General features: G+C 40.9%; 1 protein-coding gene across 1 annotated transcript in view; it reads right to left on the bottom strand.

Annotated features, from left to right (window-relative positions):
• The window catches only part of PSD (pleckstrin and Sec7 domain containing), a 631,535-nt gene that overhangs the window by 206,939 nt on the left and 410,550 nt on the right, over positions 1–14,046 (bottom strand). The window contains exons 10-11 of the mRNA XM_069753283.1: positions 6,994–7,052; positions 1,995–2,084 (exon numbers count right to left, since the gene is read on the bottom strand). Coding sequence (XP_069609384.1) covers positions 1,995–2,084; positions 6,994–7,052 — 149 coding nt within the window. The remainder of the gene's footprint in view (positions 1–1,994; positions 2,085–6,993; positions 7,053–14,046) is intronic.

Here is a 14,046-nt window from a genome sequence, read left to right as displayed (position 1 = left end):
CGTTATGCCTAGCTCATGCTTCTGGAGACATGCATACATGTGGTTTAGGCACACTGTGGGGCTCAGAAGGGAGGGGGGCATTAGGATTTAGGAGTCCAGAATTCACAGTGCTTTTCCAGACTCTTTGTACTACTAGTAGCAAGGAAGACCCCTATATTTCCGTAAAAAGATGACAGACCTGAGTAGGCACTTGCTTTATTGTGGAATGATTTGAAGCCTTAATTGGGAACATTTTACATAACATTTGGGATCAATTTATCACTTATCCGATGCTCTACGTTGAGCACTTACATCGGGTTTCCATCTAAATCTCCAAATGTCGTGATTCAGATGAAACCCCTGAGGGACTCATTCACTATAATGAGGCAGCAAAGTTACTCTGGACTCTGTCTGGCCTCTGGTCAGCGGTGTCCTTTTCAGAGGTTCACAAAACTGTGACAGACAGCACTTTTATGCATGCCTAAAAAGACGGACACCACTGGGTCATAGGCCTGACAATGACCAAAGTGACCCCATCTGCTTCATTATAGGGAATCTTCCATTGGGGTTTCAGAATCATGTATTTCAGAGATTTACACGGAAACCCCTATGTAAGCGCTCAGTGGAGAGTGTAGGATAAATGTGAGCTGAGCCTTACTGCGATCTTTGTGAGGCAGATTTTACAAATCAATAGTAGGTCAAGAATTGGTTTTATTTATTTTTTTATGCTGTTGTTCGTGCAATATAAGTGATTTGGCGACTTTATTCTTTGGGTCGGTGCAATTACAGCGATACTAGATTTATATTTTTTTTTATATTTGGCTGCTGTCACACACTAAAAGACTTTTTGCCATATTTTGAGAGCAATAATTTTTCCATACCTCTGCTGACAGAGTCATATGAGCTGACATTTTTGGGCACATGACTTTTTTATTTGCTTTGTATTCCTATTTTTGGGAGGCACAATGAACAAAAACCAGCAATTCAGGAATTGTTTTGTTTGGGGTTGTTTTTATGCTGAAAAAAATGGACATTGCCGGATCATAGGCAGCCACACAGGGTCCACAGTGCTTTCATCTGCTTCATTATTTGGAATCTTCCAGCGGTGGTTCCGTCTGAATCACGTATTTGTATTTTAGAGATTTGCACGGAAACCCTTGTGTAAGCACTCAGCATACAGCGCAGGATAAATGTGAGCTGAACATTACTTTGGGAGGCAGAATGAAAAAAATCAAAAACAGGTTAAGAATTTGTTTTATTTATTTTTTATTTTTTAAAAATTTTTATGCCGTTTCTCATGCAGTATAAGCGACTAGACGACTTTATTCTTCTGATTGGTGAGATTACAGCGATACCATTTATAGCGTATTTTTATGTTTGGCTCCTGTCACACACCAAAAGACAATTTTTATTGCAAAAACTAGTGTTTGCATCACCATATTTTGTTACCTATAATTTTTACATATTTCGGCCACATAGTCATGTTTGACAACCGCAACACATGCATGGATTGCTTGTTTCTTAGGCAATCCCTACATGTGTTGTGGCTGCTGAACAGCTGCGAGACATGCAGCTGCAGGGACTGGGACATATTATTCGAGCACGCCAAAGACACTCGGTAAGCACTCGAACAATAACACCTTATCTGAGCATGTTCACTCATCACTAGTATTACTCTCCAAATTCCAATTTTCTTTTTCTACAGCTCCAATGTACACTATCTGTTTTCATGGCAGCAAAGAACAAACAAATTATGTATAGTGTAAACCTGCAGTTTTGCAGTTATACCTTTTCCATTTGCCCCTACATTTTGCTACCACAGTACAGAGAAAAGGAAATGTGGCTGAAGAATCAGACTGCTCAGGGTTTATTAGTTTACAGAAGAGATGTCTAAAAACCAGTGGGAAATGTTTTATAGAGGGCTATTGCAAAGTTGCTGTATTTTATATATTTGAAAACAAGTCTACAAATGTGGCTATAGCCTTTAAATGTAACAGTAATAGGAAATGTCTTACCTTGAGAAGTTCCCTCGGAAAGTCTTTTCCTCCATTTAATCCTTCCAGGTTTCCAATGAATTCAGAGCAAGACATCCTTTTACCAATGTTCTGAAAGGAATACGTAGTTTACTGTTTTACTGTTTGCATTTGTGAACTATTTTGCTGTGATGAGAACATAAGAAATGATTGCCCTTCAAAGCAAAATAATGCCCCGCTAGTCCACATAATGGCATTTGCCAGCCAATCACGTGTCATACATTATAATAATTGTACTGAATAGGAAGTAGTTGGATCCATAACCTGGGATCTTAATAAAAATGTCTGCATAACAGTAAAAAATAGAAGCCAACACTATGGCCTCGATTGTTCAAAGTGATTACAAAAGTCACAACATTTTTGCACATTGCAGAGTTGCACACAAATTTTACAACTTTTGATGATTTCATGACCGTTTTTCTCAGCTCTGGCAAAATAGTCAGACACGGAGCGGGGAGATGGTTTGTCTGCTCAATATTTGGATATCAGCCCATTTAGATGCCATTTTGGAATAAGTTGTGGGAATCAGGAGGAAAAGACTGTAAAAAAAAATTGGGGAAGAAAATAATAAAAAATCCAATCTTTATTGTGTTAGATAACCTCTTTAAATATTTATAGCCATAGGTTAGTGAATAAAAAGAAAACTGTAGGATCATCTGCTATTAAGATGGTAATTTTAAGATACTAAGGGCATTTAAGCTGATACTGAAGAATGTATAGTTTGTAAACAACCAATCCTGGCAAGAATAATTTTCTTACAATAATCCTCTTAAGAGATCACACTCTGCGGCAGAGCAGCGAGACCCGATCTCTCTGCACTGCCACGCTGCCACTATGGGCCTTTGAGATGGAGGGGGAGAGGCCCAGTGTTAGCATCGGGCCAGCCATCTGTCATGGCAAGTTCAACTGTATCGGCTTGTTGCAGATACGGTTGAAAGCAATGATGAGAGAGGAAGAGACATGCTCCCTCTTACATCATTCCCCCTCTGCGTCTGACACCAATGACACAGACACTGACAGCAGGTGCAATGATATTACAACATGGTGCCCGCTGTGCTGAGATGAGCAGGCACTCAGAGCAGCAGGGCAACGAGGAAGAGAGGTGGGTAGTATTAAATTTTTTTAATGGAGAGTGCATTATACTGTATGGAGGCCTATGAGGAGTGCATTATACTATATGGAGGCCTATGGGGAGTGCACTATACTACATAGAGGCCTATGGGGAGTGTATTAAACTGTATGAAGGCCTAGGAAAGTGCATTATACTGTATGGAGATCTATTTGGAGCGGATTATACTATATGGAGGCCTACGAGGAGTACATTATGTTAGGCTATGGGTTGAACTAGATGGACTTAAAGTCTATTTTCAACCTTAAATACTATGTTACTATCTTATCATGAGTGCATTATACTATATAGAGGCCTTTGGGAGTGCAATATACTATATGTAGGTCTATGGGTAGTGCATTGTACTATATAGAGGCATATGGGAGTGCATGATACAATATAGAGGCCTTTGGGGAGTGCATTATACCATATGGAGGCCTATGGGGAGTGCATTATTCTATATAGAGGCGTAATGAGAGAACATTATATTGTATGGATGCCTATGCAAAGTGCATTATACTATATGAATGCCTATGGGGAGTGCATTATAATGTATGGAGGCCTATTTGGAGTGCATTATACTACATGGAGGACTATGGAGAGTGCATTATACTGTATGGAGGCCTATGGGGAGTTCATTATACTATATTGAGGCCTATCGAGAGTGCATTATACTATATAGAGGCCTTCAGAGAGTGCATTATACTATATGTAAGCCTATGGGGAGAGCATTATACTGTATGGATGCATATGGGAAGTGTATTATACTATATGGAGGCCTATGGGATGTGCATTATACTATATAGAGGCCTTTGGGGAGTGCATTATGCTATATGTAAGCCTATGGGAAGAGCATTATACTGTATGGATGCATATGGGAAGTGCACTATACTATATGGAGGCCTATGGGTAGTGCATTATACTATATAGAGGCCTATGAGGAGTGCATTATGCTATATGGAGGACTAAGGGGTACATTATTCATCATGGATGCTCTTTAGCTGGACATCATACAGTGAGGGGGCTATCATACAGTGTGGGCCCCATCTTTACAGTTTGGTGGATAGTAAGGAGTCAGTATACTGTGTGCTGGCCTTATATTATGTTTAGAAGAGCAATATACTGTGTAGAGGGGAGCTGTACGGGGGAGACTCGGGACATTGTTAAATGTTAAGTGGGCACTTATTGTTATGGGGCACTCTGGTTATTGTGACTGTCAAGGGGCACATGGAGGGCATTATTACTTTCCAGGGGACAAATGTGGACTCTGTTTTCTAGGGCACTTGCACAGGGCATTAATATAATCTAGAGGTTTGTTTTACCATCAAAGGGTACACTAGAGGTAGCAGAAGGTGCAGTAATAAAGACATATACAGTAGAAGAAGCTCAGTATTGGGGTATCAGCAGGATAAGGAGTTTGTACAGGTTGGGAATAGATGGGAACGGTGCCTAAAATGTGAGGAGTCAAATGTTTCTTTGTTGTAATCTCTGCAGACATTCCCTGACTAGAAGAAGTTGTCATGTCGGTCTGGGCCAGAAGGAAAAGACGGGACAAGTGAATGATTCAATCAGAAAGAACATGAGCTGTATGTTACTATTTACATCTCTGGCAAAAATTAAGAGACCACCACATCAAAACCCTGTTATGGGCAGCCCAATCTCCAGACCTGAACCCCATTGAAAACCTCTGGACTGTAATCAAGAGGATGATGGATAGTCACAAGCCATCAAACAAAGAACTGCTTAAATTTTTTCACCAGAAGCAGTGTGAAAGACTGGTGGAAAGCATGCCAAGACGCATGACAGCTGTGATTAAAAATCATGGTTATTCCACAAAATATTGATTTCTGAACTCTTCCTGAGTTAAAACATTAGTATTGTTGTTTCTAAGTGATTATGAACTTATTTTCTTTGCATTATTTGAGATCTGAGAGCACTGTTCTTTTTTTAAAAATGTTGACCATTTCTCCTTTTCAGAAAAAAAATACAAAATTTATTGCTTGGAAATTTGGAGACATGTTGTCAGTAGTTTATAGAATAAAAGTACAATTTACATTTTTACTAAAAAATATACCTATAAAGGGAAAAATCAGACAAACTGAACATTTTGCAGTTGTCTCTTAATTTTTGCCAGAGCTGTATAATTGTACTGTAATCTTCTATATGTTCTGTGGGACTGGTAAATACCACTATATGGTCACTATATGGCTGTAATGTCAGTGTTGGTCTTTGTATAGAAATTAGTATTAGTAACAGTGCCTTCAATTGCTGAGGTTCTCCTACATCCACTATTAGGGTGCACCACCATAGTTGTAATCAGGGCTACCTGGTTATGTTAAGTCCCTCACCGTCTCCCCCTCAACCAAAACCCTAGCTACGCCTCTGTCATTTAAGATGAAAAAGCGTCAACAGCCATGTTGCATTGTGTGGGTCGTTATCACCTCACCTCAATGGATCAGATCCCACATACTGAATCTTTAGATGAATGGAACCGATTTTCAGTCAAAGATAATTTTGCTACCTATCATTGGACTCTTTTATAAATTTGGAACTGATGGACAGTACACAAGGGCCCACTGATAATTCTAAATATCTTAACCAATCTAATCTAGTTAAACATGTACTTTATGGTTTTTTCAAACCGCTAAAGAGTTACTGGTTTAACAAATTACATCATTACAATTACCAAACATACTCCAACATTTTTTTAAACATAAATTTAAACAAATTTAACAATCAGCAGCAAAGGGAATCTGTCAGCTTTATTTCACCCCAAACTGATTATAAGTGTATTACGTTTTTGCAAACACACAAGTCCATCCATACCTTTAGCTAGTAAGTCGGTTCATTTATAGGTGTATTACCTCCATCGTATTATCAACCACTTAGTCAATTTCTTAAAAATACCAAAATGTGAGAGTCCTCAGTGGTTGATACCTTTTAATGGCTAACTGAAAAGATGATAACAAATTGCAAGCTTTCCAGACTACTCAGGTCTCTTCATCAGGCATAGAATAGCACAAAATCTGAAGAGTCACATATTTATACACAACAGGACACAGGAATGATGCAATAGATAAACGCAAGTGACATGAAGCAGCACTATCATTATGTGAGAGGGAGAAACAGTTTTGGCCATAATATTGAAACATTAAAAATACCAATGGCTATAAGTTTCTTGTGAATGTAATATTTAGCCTATTTGTGTCTCCTCTGTTTACGCTTTGGACACTGGGTAGCGGCACACTTTTATTGCTTGTGACGCATGACAGTGCCAGTCCTATTTTTTTCTTGAGACTTCTGGTGCTGCTTTACTAGGGAGCAATGGAGTTAATTTTGGTGTAGGTTTTGATCACACCTTCCTGAGAGTCCTGGGCAGGGAAGTCAGCTATTTGAACCCCTGAATCTCTGACTCCTACTGCCAGTCAATTGTGTTGCTGTCCTGGTATATACTGCTGTGCTGTGCACCTGTTTGTTCTGATTATTTCCATCCTTTGACCTCGTATTGACTTTTGACTACCCGCTAGCTTTACTATTTTGTCCCTGACGTGACCTCTTGGCTTTAACTCTGCTTGGCTACCCTCCTTGCCTCTAGTTCACTCCTCTGGACAGCAGCCCTTTCGTTGAAGCAAACCTGTGGACCCCGTTGTAAGACCAGATCCCTGTACAATGGTTAAAGGGTGAAGGTCGGGGTTCCTCTGGTATCTGTCACACGGAGTGGCTTGTGCAAAGTCTGTCTGAGGTAGCCTTTTTGAACCTGTGGCTTCTGACAGTCGTGACAGTGAAGATATTATACAACTTGACTTCAAAATGTAAAATTTTGTAGAAATCGCAATAAAAAACATTCTATGGAAAAAGCTTACGCTTACTTACATGTCCATGCAAGTCTGTGTTTAACAGCATCAGTGCACATGTTAGGGTATGAACACCATCTGAAATAGCAAAAAAGGAACAAGGCGTAAGCTTTGGTGACATACTACAATGTTTTTTGGCTATGTACATCTTAGGCTAGTAGTTTCATACTGTATCTGCATCGAATTACGACATTTTTGCAAGAACAAAAAGCCCAGCATGTTGTGCTACTTTTTACAGTAAAATGATGGACACCTTAATGAAAACTGATGCACCCTACTATATATTGATGGGATTCCCCTAACACTGATTGGGTCCATCATGTGACAAATCGATTCTTTTTTTGCTTCTAATACGAAGCACATGGATTCAGCAACTAAGTTACAAAAAGGAAGTTGAAAGAGAGGAATAACTACGGTAAGTAAAATTCAAAGTTTATTCACTTTTGTATGAAAAGGTGGCAATAGACACCACAACTTGAGAGTTCATGAATGTGAGCAGATCAACATTATACTGCATATGTAACTAACACTCTCAATAAGAGACATTACTCTGTATGGCAGGATTTCAAATTGACCTCACTATTGTGAATTTAACCATCATTTTGGCCTGAATCACTTAGGATACTGATTTTTTTTTTCCTTCATTTCATCCATCCTTGTTTTACTTTATTGGGAATGAGATATTGTGCCACATAGTGATCAGGAGAGCTGTGTATCACCTTCCAGATGTTAAGGAAGAATCCTGTGCTATCTAATCCTAGCTTTCTCAATTGTAATCCTTGTGATCAAAAATAGATAGCTCCTAGAAGTGATCTCTGCAGAACAGAAATTTTCAGTCTATTGTGAGGTTCAGTCATCAAATAGAAAACTCTAGCATTTAAGTCGCTGTTTTTGCATAAATAGTAATATACAGGGTGGACCATTTATATGGATTCACCTAAATAAAATGGGAATGTGTTGTGAGTTCTGTTTTTGGGCTCCCTCTGGTGGTTACTGATGGTGCTGGGTGACTTGTGTTCTCTGCGGTCTCTGGTCTCCACCTGTTCCATCAGGTTATGGGAGTTTCCTATTTAACCTGGCTTTTTTGTCATTTCCTCGCCGGCTATCAATGTAATCAGCGTGTCTTTTCACCTCTGCTCCCTGCGTCTGTTATCTTCAGGACAAGCTAAGTTTTGATTTTCCTGTTCCACGTTTTGCTTTATTTTTGTCTTAGTCCAGCTTGCAGATATGTGATTCCTTGCTACTGGTTGCTCTAGTGGGCTGAAATTACTCCTCATGTTCCATGAGTTGGCACATGAGTTCAAGTAATTTCAGGATGGTTTTTTGAAGGGTTTTTCGCTGACCGCGCAGTTCACTTTTGTATCCTCTGCTATCTAGCTTTAGCGGGCCTCATTTTTGCTGATTCTATTTTCATAACTACGTATGTGCTTTCCTCTCATTTCACCGTTATTACATGTGGGGGGCTGCTATTTCTGTGGGGTGTTTCTCTGGAGGCAAGCGAGGTCTGTGTTTCTTCTGATAGGGGAAGTTAATCCTTCGGCTGGCGCGAGACGTCTAGGAATCATCGTAGGCACGTTCCCCGGCTACTGCTAGTTGTGTGTTTAGGTTCAGGATCGCGGTCAGCTCAGGTTCCATCACCCTAGAGCTTGTTTTGTTTTTGTGCTTGTCCTTTTGTGATCCCCTGCCATTGGGATCATGACAGTATAGCCGGCCTAAAGAAAAAAATTGGTCATCGTTTTGGCTGAAGTAGGAGGAAAAGTAGTCTGAGGAAGTTTTTTTTTTTTATTCCCCTCCTCAGTGTTTGCTGCCTAGCCTTAATTGCAGCTTGGCTGCTTCTTTCCTCCTCTTAATCCTTGAATGGCTCTGACCTCAGCTGTTTATCATGGACGTCCAGAGTTTGGCTTCCAGCCTGAATAATCTTGCTGCTAAGGTTCAAAATATACAAGATTTTGTTGTACATTTTGTTGTACATAAAACCAGGGATTCAAGCTTCAGGAGGCTAATTTGCATATTCCAGGTGCCTTCTGGGAGAAGCGAAGTCTCCCTAAGCTAGAAGATCGTTGGGTACAGCCGGGACCAGCTGCTTCGAAAGCATCACCAAACCAGGGATTCAAGCTTCAGGAGGCTAATTTGCATATTCCAGGTGCCTTCTGGGAGAAGCGAAGTCTCCCTAAGCTAGAAGATCGTTGGGTACAGCCGGGACCAGCTGCTTCGAAAGCATCACCAAACCAGGGATTCAAGCTTCAGGAGGCTAATTTGCATATTCCAGGTGCCTTCTGGGAGAAGCGAAGTCTCCCTAAGCTAGAAGATCGTTGGGTACAGCCGGGACCAGCTGCTTCGAAAGCATCACCAAACCGCGCGCCGTACGGCGCGCGAATTTTTGCCTGTAGGACATTATTGCAAGAGAGCTTGGCTGAGTAGATTACACAAGAAGGAAAACACACAGCAAGTCAGCAGGATCTAGGAGCAACATGGCAGATGTGACAACCTACATGGTGAGCTGCAGCATGTGCTACATGTTCACAGATCGACCAGAAGAAGAATCCAATTTCACCTGTCAGAAGTGTAGACTAGTGGCCCTTTTAGAAGAAAAGGTGCGGGGTCTGGAAGAAAGAATAGCAACTTTGAAACTCATCAAAGAGAATGAAGACTTTCTAGATAGAACAGAAGCATCTCTACTGGTCACAGAAGGTGCAAAAAGTGTCAGAGAACCTCCAAAAGCAGATGAGTGGAAGCATGTGACCAAAAGAAGCAAGAAGACCATGGAGAAATCACCAACCACACAACTGAAGAACCGATATCAAATCTTTGTAGAGGATGAAGATGGCACACCTAAGAATGAAGCAATACCAGCAAGCAAAAAAGAAAAGGGCACACAGCAACAAGTGACAGCAAAAAGTACAGCCAAGAAGCAACGAAGAGTGGTGGTGGTGGGAGACTCACTACTGAGAGGCACAGAAGCAGCCATCTGCAGACCGGACATAACTGCAAGAGAAGTATGCTGCCTTCCAGGTGCGATGATCAAGGATGTGACCGATAGGATACCAAAGCTCTTCAGCTCCAAGGACGTCCACCCATTTCTTCTGATACATGTTGGCACCAATGACACGGCAAGGAAGGACCTACCGACAATCTGCAAGGACTTTAAAGAGTTGGGGAAGAAAGTAAAGGAACTGGATGCACAGGTAGTTTTTTCTTCTATCCTTCCAGTAGACGGGCATGGCACCAGGAGATGGAACAGGATCCTTGATGCAAACAACTGGCTAAGACGATGGTGCAGACAACAAGGATTTGGATTCCTGGACCACGGTGTGAATTACTGGTATGATGGACTCCTCGCCAGAGACGGACTACACCTCAACAAACCTGGGAAACACACATTCGCCAGAAGACTCGCTACACTCATCAGGAGGGCGTTAAACTAGAAGAAGAGGGGACGGGAAGAAAAACATTAGACTCGAACAAAGACGACCCAGGAAAACATACTCAGAAGGGAGGTAAGAACATTTCTAAAACAATCCACAGTGAGGAGATTGGAACAAAACAAAATCCTCTGAACTGCATGCTCGCAAACGCCAGAAGCCTGACAAACAAGATGGAAGAACTAGAAGCAGAAATATCTACAGGTAACTTTGACATAGTGGGAATAACCGAGACATGGTTAGATGAAAGCTATGACTGGGCAGTTAACTTACAGGGTTACAGTCTGTTTAGAAAGGATCGTAAAAATCGGAGAGGAGGAGGGGTTTGTCTCTATGTAAAGTCTTGTCTAAAGTCCACTTTAAGGGAGGATATTAGCGAAGGGAATGAGGATGTCGAGTCCATATGGGTTGAAATTCATGGAGGGAAAAATGGTAACAAAATTCTCATTGGGGTTTGTTACAAACCCCCAAATATAACAGAAAGCATGGAAAGTCTACTTCTAAAGCAGATAGATGAAGCTGCAACCCATAATGAGGTCCTGGTTATGGGGGACTTTAACTACCCGGATATTAACTGGGAAACAGAAACCTGTGAAACCCATAAAGGCAACAGATTTCTGCTAATAACCAAGAAAAATTATCTTTCACAATTGGTGCAGAATCCAACCAGAGGAGCAGCACTTTTAGACCTAATACTATCTAATAGACCTGACAGAATAACAAATCTGCAGGTGGTTGGGCATTTAGGAAATAGCGACCACAATATTGTGCAGTTTCACCTGTCTTTCACTAGGGGGACTTGTCAGGGAGTCACAAAAACATTGAACTTTAGGAAGGCAAAGTTTGAACAGCTTAGAGATGCCCTTAATCTGGTAGACTGGGACAATATCCTCAGAAATGAGAATACAGATAATAAATGGGAAATGTTTAAGAACATCCTAAATAGGCAGTGTAAGCGGTTTATACCTTGTGGGAATAAAAGGACTAGAAATAGGAAAAACCCAATGTGGCTAAACAAAGAAGTAAGACAGGCAATTAACAGTAAAAAGAAAGCATTTGCACTACTAAAGCAGGATGGCACCATTGAAGCTCTAAAAAACTATAGGGAGAAAAATACTTTATCTAAAAAACTAATTAAAGCTGCCAAAAAGGAAACAGAGAAGCACATTGCTAAGGAGAGTAAAACTAATCCCAAACTGTTCTTCAACTATATCAATAGTAAAAGAATAAAAACTGAAAATGTAGGCCCCTTAAAAAATAGTGAGGAAAGAATGGTTGTAGATGACGAGGAAAAAGCTAACATATTAAACACCTTCTTCTCCACGGTATTCACGGTGGAAAATGAAATGCTAGGTGAAATCCCAAGAAACAATGAAAACCCTATATTAAGGGTCACCAATCTAACCCAAGAAGAGGTGCGAAACCGGCTAAATAAGATTAAAATAGATAAATCTCCGGGTCCGGATGGCATACACCCACGAGTACTAAGAGAACTAAGTAATGTAATAGATAAACCATTATTTCTTATTTTTAGTGACTCTATAGCGACAGGGTCTGTTCCGCAGGACTGGCGCATAGCAAATGTGGTGCCAATATTCAAAAAGGGCTCTAAAAGTGAACCTGGAAATTATAGGCCAGTAAGTCTAACCTCTATTGTTGGTAAAATATTTGAAGGGTTTCTGAGGGATGTTATTCTGGATTATCTCAATGAGAATAACTGTTTAACTCCATATCAGCATGGGTTTATGAGAAATCGCTCCTGTCAAACCAATCTAATCAGTTTTTATGAAGAGGTAAGCTATAGGCTGGACCACGGTGAGTCATTGGACGTGGTATATCTCGATTTTTCCAAAGCGTTTGATACCGTGCCGCACAAGAGGTTGGTACACAAAATGAGAATGCTTGGTCTGGGGGAAAATGTGTGTAAATGGGTTAGTAACTGGCTTAGTGATAGAAAGCAGAGGGTGGTTATAAATGGTATAGTCTCTAACTGGGTCGCTGTGACCAGTGGGGTACCGCAGGGGTCAGTATTGGGACCTGTTCTCTTCAACATATTCATTAATGATCTGGTAGAAGGTTTACACAGTAAAATATCAATATTTGCAGATGATACAAAACTATGTAAAGCAGTTAATACAAGAGAAGATAGTATTCTGCTACAGATGGATCTGGATAAGTTGGAAACTTGGGCTGAAAGGTGGCAGATGAGGTTTAACAATGATAAATGTAAGGTTATACACATGGGAAGAGGGAATCAATATCACCATTACACACTGAACGGGAAACCACTGGGTAAATCTGACAGGGAGAAGGACTTGGGGATCCTAGTTAATGATAAACTTACCTGGAGCAGCCAGTGCCAGGCAGCAGCTGCCAAGGCAAACAGGATCATGGGGTGCATTAAAAGAGGTCTGGATACACATGATGAGAGCATTATACTGCCTCTGTACAAATCCCTAGTTAGACCGCACATGGAGTACTGTGTCCAGTTTTGGGCACCGGTGCTCAGGAAGGATATAATGGAACTAGAGAGAGTACAAAGGAGGGCAACAAAATTAATAAAGGGGATGGGAGAACTACAATACCCAGATAGATTAGCGAAATTAGGATTATTTAGTCTAGAAAAAAGACGACTGAGGGGCGATCTAATAACCATGTATAAGTATATAAGGGGACAATACAAATATCTCGCTGAGGATCTGTTTATACCAAGGAAGGTGACGGGCACAAGAGGGCATTCTTTGCGTCTGGAGGAGAGAAGGTTTTTCCACCAACATAGAAGAGGATTCTTTACTGTTAGGGCAGTGAGAATCTGGAATTGCTTGCCTGAGGAGGTGGTGATGGCGAACTCAGTTGAGGGGTTCAAGAGAGGCCTGGATGTCTTCCTGGAGCAGAACAATATTGTATCATACAATTATTAGGTTCTGTAGAAGGACGTAGATCTGGGTATTTATTATAATGGAATATAGGCTGAACTGGATGGACAAATGTCTTTTTTCGGCCTTACTAACTATGTTACTATGTTACTATGTTACTATACGCCTATGTCGGAACCTAGAATTCCTATTCCAGAGTTTTTTTCTGGAGATAGATCTAGTTTTCTGAATTTTAGGAACAATTGCAAGTTGTTTCTTTCCTTGAAATCTCGCTCCTCTGGAGACCCTGCTCAGCAGGTCAAGATTGTTATATCTTTCCTGCGGGGTGACCCTCAGAATTGGGCATTTGCATTGGCACCAGGGGATCCTGCGTTGCTCAATGTGGATGCGTTTTTTCTGGCATTGGGTTTGCTCTATGAGGAACCTAACCTAGAGATTCAGGCTGAGAAAGCTTTATTGGCTCTCTCTCAGGGGCAAGATGAAGCAGAAATATATTGTCAGAAATTTCGGAAATGGTCGGTGCTTACTCAGTGGAATGAGTGCGCTCTGGCTGCAAAATTCAGAGATGGCCTTTCTGAGGCCATTAAAGATGTTATGGTGGAGTTTCCGGCGCCTGCAGGTCTGAATGAGTCCATGACTATGGCTATTCAGATTGATCGGTGTTTACGGGAGCGCAAACCTGTGCACCATTTGGCGGTGTCTTCTGAACAGGCACCTGAGATAATGCAATGTGATAGAATTCAGTCCAGAAGTGAACGGCAAAATTATAGGCGG

Source organism: Ranitomeya imitator, chromosome 2 (genome assembly GCF_032444005.1).
Source record: "Ranitomeya imitator isolate aRanImi1 chromosome 2, aRanImi1.pri, whole genome shotgun sequence".
In the NCBI taxonomy this organism is placed as follows: domain Eukaryota; kingdom Metazoa; phylum Chordata; class Amphibia; order Anura; family Dendrobatidae; genus Ranitomeya; species Ranitomeya imitator.
Note: the sequence above shows the minus strand (reverse complement) of the source record. Positions and strands in the feature narration are given on the sequence as shown.